The sequence below is a fragment of the Triturus cristatus genome, chromosome 3_1 (genome assembly GCF_964204655.1).
Source record: "Triturus cristatus chromosome 3_1, aTriCri1.1, whole genome shotgun sequence".
NCBI lineage: Eukaryota > Metazoa > Chordata > Amphibia > Caudata > Salamandridae > Triturus > Triturus cristatus.
This window is the reverse complement of record NC_140583.1, coordinates 1,043,632,217-1,043,648,677: the sequence shown is the minus strand read 5'-3', so window position 1 is coordinate 1,043,648,677 and position 16,461 is coordinate 1,043,632,217. Positions and strand designations below refer to the sequence as shown.

Genomic DNA, 16,461 nt, shown 5'->3' with positions numbered 1-16,461 from the left:
CTGAAGTGAAAGGCATGACAAAATATTCCAAGTGTGACTCTTGCTGAACACCTTGTATTGCACTAAGGATAAGCCTATGGAACAGGACGGAAATGTAGGGGAGCGTTTCTTTCTGGGACCAGGATAACAAATATCTAATCCTGGTTTCCAATTAGGCCATACTGCGTTACCTTGATGGAGCCACTTCCCCTCTTGGTGCCCCAGTTTCCTGAGTGTTGTGGCATTTAGAAACAGTGATGGTTATATCAAGTTGAGGAGAGACCAATTGTCCTTGACAATGCTTTTTTTTCCTGCAGCACCCACGGACTTTTTTGTCGTTTCTCAGCAGTGTCCATGTCAAACTCTATAATGTCTATGATTACTCAGGGCCATTGGGGGGTTGGGCTCAGTATAGTGTGGGATAGATCAGTGCCTCCTCAGTATGCCCATTGCATATGCAATTGTTTCTAGAAATGACTGGAATCTCCACAGCTGTTGTGACATGCCCCATAGTGGCCGTAATTCATTAGTGTCTTCCAATAGACACAACATGCCTAGTAGTGTCTAGAGTTGATCAGTGTCTTCCCTGCTTGTTATGAACAAGTTACTTACCTTCGGCAATGCCTTCTCTAGTAGAGAAAAGATCTAGCCAGAGATTCCTGATCTTAGAATCCTCGCCAGGCAGGATCCGGAAATGATTCCAGCAGTACCTCTGTACATCAGCAGAGGGCATCGAGCAACGTCATCTCTCGAAAGTGATGCCAGAGGAGTCCATATAAGCCCTCTCCCGACCTGCTGTTAGTTTCCTTTGTGACTATTTCCGCGCCATCAACGCGGAGCCACTTTGTTTCCGGAGACTGTTTTTCTAAGTGGCTCTGCATTGGTGAGTCCCTAGAATGCGTAGGAGACCAAGGACGATGAGAAGACTTCTAAGACTGACATCCATGCTGCAAGGAGCTTCATGCGACCTTCCCTGCATGCTTTCGGTCGGAGCGGTTGACAAGAGTCACACTCATCGTAATCATGGTGCTCACCCAGACACCACATGCAGAGTAAGGATCCGTGGCAGACATTTATCGTCCACAGGACTCACTAGGCTGGACTGTTCCGTCGATTAAAAAATGTCAAGTAGGCCAAAAATGGCTGGAAGAACAGCAGAGCTGATCAACGTTTTAGCGTGGAAAAGAAGGAACTGATGTCAGCACGTCAAGGGAGGGCTTATATGGACTCCATTTATGTCACTTTCGAGAGACAACGTCACGGGGAGTAGCTCGACATCCTCTACCGACACACAGAGGTACTGAAGGAAACATTTCTGGATCCAGCCTGGTGCCTGGGAAGGATTCTAAGATAAGGAATCTGCAGCTAGATGTCTCTACCAGATACGGCAAGTAGAGCCAAGCAATGATTTGTGTCTTGACTCCCCAAGCCAGCAAAACAGGTGTACATATTTAGTGCTAACCATCTCAAGGGTCAGAGGGGACCCGGATACTGAGATGTATTCAAGTCCCTGTGAACAGATGCTGTTTGAAGCCAGGCTTCTGACACACAGAGGCTAGCTCCGCATGTACAATTAGTGCATTAAAGCACTTTAACATCATGTGAACCTGCTTTCTCGGTGTGGCTTGCTGTACATGCAGACATAGGAGGAGCATATAGTTTACGGCCTTAAACTATAAGTTGATTTCACTTGTCATTCATTCGATACGAGACTTGCCACACACTCAAACTGTGGGACTGTGCACCCAGAAAGTTCTGGGCATCATATGTTTAACTTTCAGTGACAGTCTTTGAAATTGTTATTTTCTTACAACTCCTCAGTAGACAGCCAATTATCTCCCTCATGTCACTACTTGGTGACATGATGGTGATACACCCACACACCCAGTCCCAACTCAAAGTGTGATCTTCGCTTGGAGAGACCTCTCTCTCACCACTAATGCATTCTTTCCCTGACAGAATGTGAGAGTGGAGATAGGTGAAACAGGACTGGAAACATACCTGACCCGATACCAAAAAGTATAGTGGGAGAGGGACAAACACAATGAGGGAGGGGAATGAGTGAGACAGGTCAAGCAACACAGCGTGGGAGAGGGCGGGGCAGCAAGCAACAAGGACGGGGCATGCAAACACCTCCACTCTTATGGAATGCTATAAAATGCAAATATAAGAAAAAAAGTACCTCCAAGAGCTCGAGGACACACTGGGCAATGAAGCAGTACTAGGACAGTGCTCCAGAAGAGGGACAAACACACAAAGAGGAAGTGAAGTCAACACGCACTGACCAAAAAGTCGTCCACAAATGAGTGATGATGAAGCCAACCAATAGTAAGCAATGGGTGGGCTCTACGCCCCCTTTAAGTAAACAAAATGTGTTGCAAAAGACAGGGCATATGCTCACATGCGATATCAAAAAGGGGAGCCGCAAAATTGTGCGGCACGCTGACCGTGGCCTGCCAGGTCTCTACTGCAAAACTGCTGGGTTCCCAGTGGGGGCTGGATGGATTGGAAGTAAGGGACGCCTAGGTCTAAGCTACAAAAGGAACGTGGAAGCTTTTGCAGTTGGCAGGGCCAAACTACCCAGAGAGCGAGCGGTAACCCTGCTTTCCATAAAGCGCTTGAGGGCTGAATCAGCTTTTTCCCTGAACAGAAGAGTCTCATCAAAGGGCATGTCCCTCAAGAAGGACTGGACTTTGCCAGAGAATCCAGCTGACCGCAGACATGCATGGTGACGAAAGGAAACGATGGTGCCTACCCGATAAAACTGGTGGTGTCAAAGCCACAGCAAATCATGCACTTGGCAACATCACAACCACTTTGGATCACCTGAGAAAGTACAGGGCAAAGGTCTTTGGGCACACCAGGGAGGTCTTGCGCCGCCGAATCCCAAAGGGCGTGTCAGTACAATCCTAACAAGCAGTGGCATTAACAGATCAGAGGGCTAAGCTGGTAGTAGAAAAGACATGTTTGTCAAACGTTTCCACTCGCTTAGACTACTTATCAGGCGCAGAGGCGGAAATTGTTTTGGGATCAGAGTGACTAGTGGAATCTTGCGCCACTAGTCTTTCTGGGGTCGGGTGCTGCAAAAGTAAAGCTAGGTCACCTTTAGCAGGGCAATGACACTCAGCAATTTGTTTCGTGAATTAATCAATTAGGATTTATAAAGCACGGCTAATCAACCCAAAGGGTATCCAGGTGCTTGCAGGTCCCGGAGGCTTATTCGAACAGCCAGGTCTTGAGGACCATTCGGAATTCCGAGAGTGAGATGATGGTCCAGAGAGGAGTGGGGAGGCTGTTCCAGGTCTTTGCTGCCATGTGGGAGAAAGAGCGTCCTCTACTTCTGCTTTGGTAGATGTGGGGAGCATGGGCAAGTGAAAGAGGCGGAACGTAGTCTTTGATGGTTGGTGGAGGTTCAGATCGGTGGTTAATGTATGAGGGTTTTTGGTTGTGTACAGCCTTGTGTGCGTGGGTCAGTAGCTCTAATTGGCATCTCTTCGGTACAGGGGGCCCGTGGAGCTGCCTGAGGTGGGTTGTGATGTGGGTTCATCGGGGAAGGTGGAGGAGGAGTCTGGCTGCAGCGTTCTGTATGGTCTGAAGTCTCTGTAGGAGGTGTGCGTCGATTCCTACATAAAGGGCATTGCCATAGTCCAGTCGGCTGGTGATGAGGGCCTGTGTCACGGTGCATCTTGTGTGCTGGGGTAGCCACTTGAAGATCTTAAGTAGCATGCATAGAGTGGGGAAGAAGGCGATCATGATTTCATGTTGTCAATGATAATTCTGAGCTTTCTGGCATGGTCGGAGGGAGTGGGTGCAGGTCCTAGGTCTGATGGCCAACAGGAGTCATTCCATGTGTTGCTGCTGCTGCCAAAGATCAGTATTCGGTCTTGTCTATATTCAGCTGCATGCAGTTTGTCATCCAGTCGGCGCTGTTTGTCATGCATAAGTGGATGTTGGTTCTGGTGGTGGTGGGGTGATCGGTGAGTGAGAGGAGGAGTTGGGTGCCATCTGTTTAGGAAATTATGTTGAGGCAGTGGGATCTGCCGATGTTGGCCAGCGTGGTCATATGCCTTGAAGAGCATGGGGCTGAGCCCTGGGAAACACTGCAGGTGATCTCCTTGGGTTCGGAGGTGGATCCTCTGGGTTCCTCTGGTGAGGAAGGAAGTGATCTATCTGAGCACGTCCCTTTGGATGCCAATGGGGTGGAGTCTTTTGATCAGCGTGCGGTGGAGTACGGTGTCTAAGGCTACAGAGAGGTCGAGGAGGATCAAAGCTGCTATTTCTCCTCTGTCAGAGAGGCTTCGGATGTCGTCAGTGGCTGCAATCAGGACAGTTTGGGTGCTGTGAAAGTTGGATTGGGAGGCATCAAGTAGCTGGGTCTGCTCCAGGTGTGTTACAAGGTGATTGTTGATGATTTTTTCCAGTACCTTCGTTGGAAATGGGAGCAGTGAGATTGGCTAGCAGTTGGAGTTCACTGGGGTCGGCGGAGTTTTTTTTTAGTAGTTTATTGACTGTGGAACCAGAGTAAGGTTTATCCCATGCCCCCAATACTGTCTGTCAGTGCCTTGTTAAAGAGAAGAAGAAGGGGCTCAGAAGATGTTTGTCCTAGTTGGCGGACCTACGTTAAGACATTTATTTTAACCTCCAAGGTGTGGAGCTAGAGGGAATACTTCGGCCACCCTCCCCATCACAATAGCCTAGCAAGTGGACTCTTCTGTGGGTGATCCAGGAGAAGAAAAAGAAGAGTAATATCTGGGCAATATTGAGGCCACTTTTACAAGGACTTATAGGATACCAATTGTCATCTTGGTAGAGCGGCTCCGACCACTCCGAGAATGGAACTGAGAGCAAACTTTGGATGCAGAGTGGTACTTGGAACAGTACCTCTGCGGAGTCTACCTTTGCTTGGTGATATAGAGTTTCACCTTGCACTCCCTGATGGGCTTGCAATTAATCAAAGTAAAGTCTCCACAGGCCTTGGAGTCGTGACTCAACGCGAGGAAGCGCAGGCACACCTGATAGGATTCAGTCACTAGAGTCTGTTTTCAATACTTTGTGCTTGAAACCTGTCCTTTTAAGTGGTGACATCCCTTGACACTGTAAAAATTTAGTGGAAACATCGAGGTGATTGTCTCTGAGAAACGAGTAAGAGAAAGGAAATTAGGTCAGTGCATGGGAGTGGCACCTAAATTGGCCCTACCCATTATATGTGGAACAGAGAGGCATAAGTGCGGAGCCACAAAGCGCCACCTTCCAGTGCGCAGAGGTACTGCTGAAAAATGTCCTGATCCAGTCTAAAGCCAAGGGAATATTCAAAAGGTGAAGAATCTGTGGCTAGACGTCTCAATCAGAAATTAGGTTTTGAAACTTCTTTATTGAGTTTTCAAAAAATAGGTCAACCCACTATTTAATTTTGGCTTTAAATAAATTGTTCATCTCATCATTGGCTAGACTCAAGCTATGCCTTTGGAATAGCAATTGCATTTTCCCAAGATTAAAACTACAAGGGCACTATGCCATATGATCAGGTCAATGGTGGTAAAGCCCACCTTAATAAGCTTCCCATTCAGAAAAGGGCTGCCTGCAAAAATCAAATAAAAGCCCTGCTCAGTGGTACAGTTCAGACATTTCCCAGAGAATGCCCTCCCCCCCGGTCTGTGGTTGCTATGGTGAGAGGCTTATCCACCGAGTTCCTCAGTGCTACGGCAGGCACCATATACACAAGTGATTTAAATCAGAGGCATTCCTATTCTTTCCCTTGCGTGCTTCTTGCTCAAATATACATTTTTCCATTTGATACTCCAGAATGGCGGACACCATTTAGGTCAGAGAAGCACCAAGTGAGTTAAAGTGGTTTGCTGCTTTCGCCCACATGCCGTGGAAACCTTCGCACATGCAGCCTCCGTCGAGTTCCAATGCCACCTTCTGGTTTGTACACCGTAGATTAGATTATATTGGTACAATATATCTCGTTCCGCAACCATAAGGCCAGGCACAGCATGGTGTTCAGCACACAACTCTGCCCTTAAACAAATGAACGGGGCTCACTGGACAGCCAGCCTGGAGGGTGACTATTAACTAAGGCAGCCGGCAAACCCCAATTACTGTGGCCCGCGGTGGCTCACGGCCTAACTGAGCCTGCAGCCACTGCCTTGCAGAGAGACGCTGCCTCAGCAATTCTTGGAGCGCCACCTCTGGACTCTGCGGCCACGGCCCAGGTAAGAGTCACCAGCCTCTGAGTGTTTTACACAGTGAATGGCAGTGCACCATCAGGCAGCTGCAGCCTGTGCCTGCCGGTGTTCGTTCTAAGGTGACGTTGCAGGATATTTTCAATTTCAAATATCCTGCCAGCCTGTGCCCCCATTTAATTATTTAATATTTGTGCTGGATTTCTTGCAGTTCACTAGGCAGAATGCTTGTGAACCTTGGCAGCTATGTGCATATCAATTTGACATTATGGTACACAAATGATTAAGTTTCATGATAACGAAGGGCTGAATGTAGATGGTGTGTTTTGGAGTTGGACGACAACATCAGTCATGAGTAAAGCAATATTTCTTAGTGCATATATTTCAAGGCCTACAGTGTTTCGGTCTGTAGTCAAATGTGTGCCTGGGCCTCAAGGCTTTATTTGCTTGCAGGTCTTTATCGAGAGCGCGCGCTGGCCTGCTATCTTTGATGCTATTATTATTATTATTACAGACCCGTGACAGCTTTATATTGAGTAATTAAGTTACTCTTCTACCGCATTGAATACAGATTATCACAGCACTTTGTGACCATGGCGGCAAGATCTACAATAAATGAAATTTTCCCTCACCGTCTGGAAATGGACCTACAGTAACCTTCCATTATTGTGAATACTGCCTGAAGCCATAAGGAGCGTATTCTTCAACAGGAAACCTAATACCATGGATTTTACCAAGAAGTACTCTGAACTAAACTAGGAAGATTGATTCCTCCCCTCGGGCACCTTACTTGTACTGCTGGTCCCCAGAATCCCCGTCCTGAAGAGAGCCCGTATCACGAGAGGGTACAAACGTAGTCGACAACTGTAAAGGGAGAGCTCGAACAAACTACGAGTTGCTTATTATGAATTGATTGTATTAGATCTCTAAGAGACTCCCCTTTAAATTACCAATAACCATCGCCTTTTTTCTTTATTAGCACTACGTAAATTGCACTGCTTTGGTTATGGTCACTTCACTGGAGTCACAAAATCACGTCAAAATGTGGAAATGTGATTCAGGTCCTTGCACTTGTGAACATCTTTCGAAATCAGCACACTATGCACTTTAGAATTCTGTGAGCATTGCAATGTTATCCGCAGGAGGGTTTTATTTCCAATTTTACAGGGAAAAGACTTTATACAGGTCAAACCCGCCTTACTCTATCTTCAGCTGCTGAATGACCCATGGGAGATATTTAACATTGCAAGTTTTTTAGTCGCAGCTGTTAGACTTAGGAAAAACAGTACCCCATGACAAATGCTTTAAGCGTACCCATTACGCTCATATGATTATCGTTTTTATGCTGGTGTTTTTAATTATGAATTGTTTTTATTGAGGTGACTCGTTGCTATATATGTACTGATGGCAGCCTGGGGTTTTTAGGTGATTTAATGAATTCTGGCTTTGTAATATCCTTTTTTTTTTTAGGTCGCCCATATTAATTGAGGATTAGGATTTTAGATGCTTTTATTGTGTAGTGCATTTTGATATATGTATTGTACTTTATGGTTTTAATTAACCGAATAAAGTGGTTTTGACTGACTGAGTTCCTTGTGAACATTGGTTCTGCTTGATTATAGAAACTATGGCATTAGTTGACCCCAGGGCCAGCTTTAATTCTGGTGACACCCTGTGCAACAATCTTTGGCACACCACACAATATGACCTCTTCTACGGATTCCCTAACTACCACCCTGCTAATGTGCTCCTCATCTCTCTATAGCCCTTCTGTCAAATACATTTCACTTGTCTTAAAGCGTACATAAAATACAGATCTGTTCTTTGCAGCAGGCATATGGACCCTCTGCACTGCTTTACAGTGAGTCAAAAATGCTATTAGACAAAACTCTGATCTCTCTCTAGCATGAACATTAATCACAAGAGTTATCATGGCATTTTAATTGCTGCCTGAAACCTGGACACACAAGGAAATCTGCTGGAGGGGCTTTTAAATCCTACTTTATTGCTAAGCACAGCGCCCACCCCCCTTCTAGGTTAGCGCCCAGTGCAGCCGCCACGGTCGAACTACCTTAAAGATGACCCTGGTTGGCACAAAGCTTCACAAACGGGTGAGGTACGAAACAATAGCTGTAAAGAAAAATCACAGCATATATGACATGGCGTTTGTGGATGCTTTTAAGCAGGTATTCCATGTAATAATTACATAACAAAATGTCGTGGTCATAACTGGCACAGGGGTCAAGGGAACATTTCAAACATGATGTTTTGCCAAAAAACAGAAAGCAGGACGATAACATTGACAGATTCCTACACCCCAACATTCTGGTGGGATTCATATTTTTATTAAAGTGGCACAACAGTGAAAATATGTTTCAGATTTGACATCAGTGATCATCTTGTCACGACACTCACCCTCTTTCACATCCCTCCCAAAGTGGTTTATTTCTTTTTGTGTTATTTACAGTACAAATCATCGATTTATTCAATTTAGCACTATTAGGCACTGCCCATAAACTGGATCTCTTATGAGGGGGTGGGACTTTCTGGTCAAGAAGCAGTTATGTTCCATGTAACTCAGGCTGGATGTCAGGAAAATGTCAACTCCTAAGCGCTACATAACCTGCCGTTTTATTGCATGTAACTGTTGCATCTATCAAGTGTGGTTAGAGGAAATTAAGTTATGCATTATGCAATAAAAAAAACTTTGCTATTATGTACAATAATTCTAGCTTTGTTAAACCTCTCTCAGTGTACAGATACACACTGAAAAATAAACATTAACATATCATGATCAAATAATCAATAATCTCATATACAGACATATAGCAATTGCATTTTCACTCATCTAAGAATTCATCCAACATGTACATCTCAGCGCTATGCTTTCTTCAAACAATGCATTCAAGACGAAACCAAGGTCATTTAAAACAGATAATCATTTATTCACTTCACCATTCACACAAGTTTAAAAATTGAGATTTTGTAAAGTTTCATGAAAAGCACATTTTGTATGAATGGCTGAATGAACAAAACATTACACGCATCACATAATATTTAACATGAAAGTTAACTGTAAAGTTTGAGAATTAAAGGCAAAGCATATTTGTGTTTTGCATTCTTGTGGTGTACATCACAAATCAGATCTGGGAGCGACTAGACAGATTAGATTGCTTAATATATATCATTATTAAAGTAAACAGGACAGGCTAACTGGAAAGAGGGATTTTTTGATATTTTGCTGCATTTTATGAGACGGTGGAATGGGGCAGTGACAGACGTTCAGGCAGAATGCATGTGCTGATTAGCAAAAGAAATGTGTGGCACTCAGACACCCACTCATGGTGTACAGCGCTCCACAAAAATCCAAAAAGAAATACGAGTTGGACCAAATCAAAAGGCCAACTGAGATAAAAATGCAAAGAGAAAACCAACAGCAGAATTCTGAAATTAAAATCATACACTCCAGATTTGAGATTATTATGACTCTACTTCACACTCGCATCTCTGACACTTCCACCAATATGGCAACATTTCTGTTGTAGTAAATTACATTTTTTTTATGAAAACGCTGCAACTTTCAGTGGAGGGGAACTGACATTAAGAAAATGCTCACAGCTTTGTAGCATTCACTAACATTTCCACTAGGTATTCCACTAATTCAAGTGCCAAGAAGCACAACATTGTGTACAAACTGTGCAGGTCAACCAACCAAAATAGACCAAATGTGTAGTGGAAAGGATTTATTAAAAAAATTCGGATAGAGAAAATTAAGAAAAATAAATATTTATGCAAACACACTTTTCAGTAACTTACCCTGACGGACTATCGTCCTGGGAATCCGCAGGAGTAAGTGTATAAATAAAAGGAAACAGAAGTACTAAAAACAATATATATATATATATATATGACCTGTCTAGACATGCTGGAGTACTCCAGCAGATTTCGGTCAAACCTTACAAACTATAATCTACATAAACACCGCCAGAAAATTGACATGTTCCGGATTTTTTAATGGCGTTTAGAAACTCATAAATAGGAACAATACCAAAAAGGGTTAAAATGTGATTAAATCATCCAGACAGATGTCACTAAGGGCAGGCCTCGGATTGACCCTGTGGTGAGCAGTTCTTCCCCAAAAACTAATTTGCCAAGATTAGCTACCTCTCGGGGCATGCAAGCAAAGAATGATGAACCACTGCAGTTAAGTGTAGAAACCCACTAACAATTAAAGATTATCAAAGGGTGCGGCTGCTTGTTAAAACAAAACCACTTGGCTTTTGTGCCACAAAACGTAACTAACAGGAAAATGAATAGTTTGGTCATCAAAATTATGGATGTTCGAAATTTACATTTCACCACAAAATGTTCTGCTATTTACAAACTACTCAAAGGTGGCCAACTTTTCTAAACTTCACAAAATTTTGTTTTGGCACCATTTTCTTCCAAAAACGTGCATTTTTCGAAGGCGTTGTTCCTATAGAATTACTTTTTTGTTGAGATTTTTTCCCTTCTAAACCAGATCTTTAAACCCACAATTTAAATTTAGAATGGTTCAAGAAGGATGTAAGAAAGTGTTGATCAATACTTCACAGAGGTTGAACATCAAAAAAAAAAAAAAAACATTTTCCCCCCATCTCTGATCAAAACACAAACAATCAAAATCACTATATGAAAGGCACTCCTGAATGGTGGAATCAGTTTAGGAGGAAACATTGATCTATAAAATTCTTTGTCACTATGTAAACTCCCAAGAGCTGCTGTTTGCAGTTTAATCATTGATACAGGCGAGGGGTAAGTGCTGCCAAAGGTTTTCTGGTTTTGGAAGCATTTCAACATACCTCTTCACCTTGGAGAATAAAGTGACACACTGCCTGCACAATACAAACACATTCCTTTTGTCAGGACCTACCTACTTCCTCCAAAAAAGCAGGCACATTGAAAAATATTGAAATACCTGGTATAGTTTGATGATGTGTGGGTGATCGAGCATTTTCATGATCTGCACCTCGCGGTAGATTTTCTCCAAGTTCACTGCGTCGAGCTGAGATTTATCAATGATCTTTATTGCAACCTGATGGAGAAAATGGAGGAGACATGAGGGTCAGGTATCTGAAAAAACAGAGATTTGCTCAAGTAACCAAATGAGTATTTTCGATGTTACGCTCTACCTGTGAGACGCTCGGGGCACTGGAATGGAAATTTTAAAGGCACAGATATCCTTTCTACCCAATTTAGGTCTTCATAACTATGGCTCCCTGTATTCCGTTTTCATGGATTTTTACAGATAAATAGAGACAGAAAACAATGTGTTTTCTATCTGCATTTATTTTTTAAAGTCAATAAATCAAGAAAATTGTGCTTCTTTTAAGTGACTCTGTCTTTCATTAATTGTAGCCCAACAGCTGAGCAGATGGACAGCATGGGAAATTAAAAAACAGGATGAAATTTCCATTAAATAATGGCATATGTCAACATACATTTGTGGTATAATGCGAATATTTAGTGGATATTTTGTTACGTAATATTTGTCAGCTTAAATACCTAAATCACGACAAACATCAAAGTATGAGTGCCCGTCCTATCAGTTAAATAAATATGGAAATGTAAGTTTTAAAACTTCTTTAATACACAAAACAAATCTGGATAAATACAGATAAAATGGTCAAATAATGAATATGGATAAATACACAGACAGGAATGTTAAAAAAACATAAATACCATAAAACTGGGAGCCCTCTTCATAACAAATGACCCCGCAAGAAGGTGCAGTAATACTGCAACAACGCTGCGCATGTTAGACCTAGTAGCAGGCCGTAATTAAAAGTGGAAGCGTGAAACGAAGTCCCAGCATGCACAGGGCTGGTGGCTTAAAGGGCTAGGCGAGATAAAGGGGTTTCTGATGTTGTGAGGTACAATGGCAACACTTTGCAGATGATTGTATCTATTGAGTCAGAAGGAGGAATGAGTGGCAATTTAAATCAACTGTGGGGAGAGGGAACAGTGGCATGGGTGTATAATGGGTGATGTTTAATGTGATACAGTTATGGTAGAAGGGGGACTTTCTGATCTCGGAGTAAGTTTAGCTGGTTACACCTGGTTTACTGCTCTCCAAAAAACATAATTCACAATTTAGAAAAGCAGAAACATTAATAAAAATCATAATTATAACATAACAATCTGTTCTGACATAGTGCTTTATATCTCACAGTACAGTACACGGATGCCGTTTGAGGCACAGAAGTTACCATTATACAATTTAATAGTTCTTAATAGACATAGTCATAACTTGAACCACAGCATTTAGTGTTTTGTGACAATAGGCTCTTGAATCTTTTTGTCTGCACTGCTTAGTGTGTGCCCAGGAAACCCTAGTTCTTTGGGGAAATCCTGGCCCCGACACAGCTACAGGGCACCACTTAAGTACTGTATTTTAGCCCTTATAGGTGCATACATGCTATTACAAGTAAAATCACAGAATCAACACTTGTGGCCCCACTACGGCATGGCTATTAACAGAAGTTAGAGTTTTCGGATGCAGAAGTGCAGACTCCAGTCAGCATCTCCTTTCCAGGTACCAGCCAGGACACATTTCGTTCCTGAGTGGAGAAGAACATGCAGGACCCAGAATTGCAAGACTACTTGCATGCGATTCTTCGACACTGGACTTTTTTGTACACATTTGGCGCCTGTATTGAGGAGGTGGCTAATGTGTGGGGAAGCACTTTTGGTTTTAATGTAAACTATAAAAACTCAAGGCCACCCTGTGGAACAGTGTGGACGCTCCTTGCAAATCCCCCAAAAACTTCAACAGGCTGAAGAAACTCCTGAAGACCAAACTTTAAAGCAAGACTTGGGATCAAAGTGTATCTATCGTTGGGACACCCCACCCAATGGGGACCACTGGGCCAGTCATTTAAAAATAAACTAACAACACATATAATGAGGTCCTTGCCCTTCATCCAAATTGATACCATTAGCACACCCAAAGGTATACCACCTGCATACCAAATGGGGACCAAACCCATTCAACTAAAACTGTACCAGACAGGGGCGACTCCTCCGTAATGGCGGAGCAGCATCGCCCCACTCGTCAGAGCCAGTCAAAGAAAAATAAAATCATAATCAAACAATATCATTTTATTTTTCTTTGACTGGATTTGACATGTGTGGAGGGTAGGGCCGGGCTGGGCCATGACAGGCAGGTGTTGGCACTTAGAAGTGCGCATGTATGTTTGGCCGGCCGTCCTAGGCCGGCCAAACATACATGCGCACTTCTATTTCTCCAACCCTGCTGTGAATGCGGCTATGTTCACAGCCGGGTTGGAGAAACGCCTCAGGCTCACAGGCAGTGTCTGAGCGGCAGAGCAGGCCACTCAGGCCAATCCAGACGCTGCTCTCCCGGCAGAGCAGCGTCTGGATTGGCTGAGCAGCCTCTGCCTTCTCAGAGACTCCTGGGAGAGCTCTGAGGCGGGAGGCACAAGACCTCTTCTGAAGAGATCAGTACACCAGATGGATGACATAAATCCTACCTACCTACTGCCTACCCAACACAGAGAGTCTGTCATACCCTTGCATGCCTGAACACACAAGTTGCATGATTGCAATGCGCACTGCCGGAACAGAAAAAAATTAATTGTTGCGACAGACCACAAACAACTTTACTTCATAGAATGGTTTCTATCAAGACACCCAGACCAAGTGGTACAATTTAATCTACCTCCGCAACATGACGAGCCACTCTTACATTGGGGTGCTATAATGCACAACTGCTCTGCCTGCAATGCTGACTCTGAGATCATTCTACCGTACCAATTTCATGCCACTTGTTTTCAAACAAGTGTTCAGACCAAACCACCTCCTAGAGGCCTGACGTGACCCAAAGCAACACCCTAGCACTCTTAAAAACCTTACTAAGGAAGCTAGCAAACTAAGCACAATTTTTGTTTAGGAAAAGCAAAACATAAAAGTTCATGTTCTGAAAACAAACATAGCCCTGTTATTGCCTGTGACTGCAAAATACAAGAAGATGACTAACTAAATAAACATTTTTTTGTTTGGCAAACGAAACAGACATCAGAAGAGTCAATAGTATCGCCTTCATACGGCAAGTGCCAGGCCATTGTAGGGGAAACCTAAAAAAGCAATGTAACACGAGTGCCGGGGGGAGGGGTGGTACCATTGTGCTAAAAGTATCGTGGCCTGTGTAATTTCCATTTGGTCACTTGGCTGCAAACCTTAGATTCAAATAAGTTCCTATTTTTCTATTTTTTCATCCACATTGAGGGCAGAGCAGTATCATCAGATTTCTAGTACGCACAAAGGCAAATGGCAGAGGCATTTTCCAATTTCAACACAATTGTTGGGATGATACAAAATAGAAGTGTCGTTGCAGTTTTAAGGAAAGGAAAAAGCAAAAATTAAGCTAATTATAGAAACCTGTTATATACACATCGAAAACAAATATTCGTCTTACGGGAGTCTCAGTTAATGAAGATTGTGGATGGCACAATAACAAAACATAAGCTTCAAATAACACATTTAGTTAGAACTATATTAATGAGCATTCACCTGTAGAAAGAAATCTGGTTTTTGACCGCTCATGGATAGTACTTCTTAGAAAATGTCCTGGTCAAAATAAGACTAATTCATACTTTACACTCCAATATAGCCACTGTGAGACAAAGGGACTGATTCATAAAGATAAACTTGTTGTTTGTGAATACCAAAACAGTAGTAAACTTACTAGACTGTCTAAGTCTAGCTTTGTGAATCGGGCTCACAGCCAGGAAGTGTGCACATGTGACATGTCCAGCAGGCAATAGTCTGGCATATGCTTTCCCCGGGATGAATTCTGTACAGCCTAGGCATGGGCCAAAACATGACTACTGTGGAAGAAACTTGGCAAAAGTGAAGCTGGCTAGCGGAATTCAAATTTGCTGTCAATCAATCAAAATACTTTATTTCCAAGAATTAAATTCTTACAGAAATATTGCACATTACCCAAATTTGCTGTTGATAATCCATCCCCAAGATGTGGTTCAACCCTGCGAAGCTCTGCTTCAGCATTTCAACCACAGTGATGCTGCACAGTGCAGGCTTCATAGTAAACTCACTACATGAAATCACCAAAACAGAAATTTGCAGCTTCACATTCACCCAAAGCAAAGTTATTGAAAGGGTTCACAAAGAACAAAAAACATGGTTTACAAATCCGGTACAGTGTATTGGCAGGGAAACAAAGGAAGTACATTAGCAGGTGGGATTTGTGTAGAAACTCATGTTATCTCCCCAGGCCATACATTATTAAAGGAGAGGTTCCTTTTTGATGCAGTGCAGTTTGTGGTTTCCGAGATATGTCCTCATCTGACTACTGATGCAAACCACTTTGCTGCAGTTTAACCGGATACACAGCGTCCTACACAGACAACTCACTCCATTAAATCACCCCAACACAAGCTGCAAACACCTCGAAAAGCAAAATCTGAAATATGTGCTATGACTGAAAAACATTGCTCAACATATTAGCTCTCTGTTTGGGAGAAGCAACTAAAAGAAATAAATCAGCAGGTGGAATCTGAAGCGAGACATTTTTTCGGAAGCACTCTTTGGGAAACTTTTCAGGTATTTATAACGGAGCGCATTCCATTCGAGTATGGATTAAATGCCCCATCAGATATGGGATTGTAGTTTTCACATCTAAGAAGCTCTTAAGGAAGGGGTACAATTGTTTTGACAGTTTCAGCTGCGAACTTGAATTATATAAAAATTACATCTATAAAACCGAGCAAGCGCTAAAACATGCACTTTTGAATAAAATCTGCATACACTGAAGTTTACGCAATGAAATGTGATTCAAATTAAATATTATTTTTTCTTCTAAAGAATGTTATTTTATACAACTGTCATGCCCACCCAATCCCATGCTCCGGGTCGAGGTCGCCCTCATTGCCATGGATGTTTTTCTCATACTCTAGAACACTGTGGACGACTTCACCCTCTGGAAGCTCCAAAACACAAAACCCTGGGTCCACCAGTGAGGATGGTACTGTTTCTTGCCACATCCATAGACAACGAATTGAAATACGTGATCTATTGGAGATTCTTCGAATTAATTTTCCCCGCACTCGCGAGCTGCGTGATGGTCATGCCTGAAGGCAAATCACTATTTTCTCCTTATATGTTTATTATATCAAATTTTATTTGGAGGGGGTTGTGCTACCTTTCACCCTTTTTTCCCCCAGTATGCATTCAAACAATTACAGTACCAGAAAGCAATGAAAATACATGGACTAGA

At 42.9% G+C, this 16,461-nt stretch overlaps 1 protein-coding gene across 1 annotated transcript in view; it reads right to left on the bottom strand.

The window, feature by feature from the left end:
• Positions 1-16,461, bottom strand: part of SIK2 (salt inducible kinase 2) — a 352,896-nt gene that overhangs the window by 217,722 nt on the left and 118,713 nt on the right. The window contains exon 2 of the mRNA XM_085645799.1: positions 11,122-11,238. Coding sequence (XP_085501925.1) covers positions 11,122-11,238 — 117 coding nt within the window. The remainder of the gene's footprint in view (positions 1-11,121; positions 11,239-16,461) is intronic.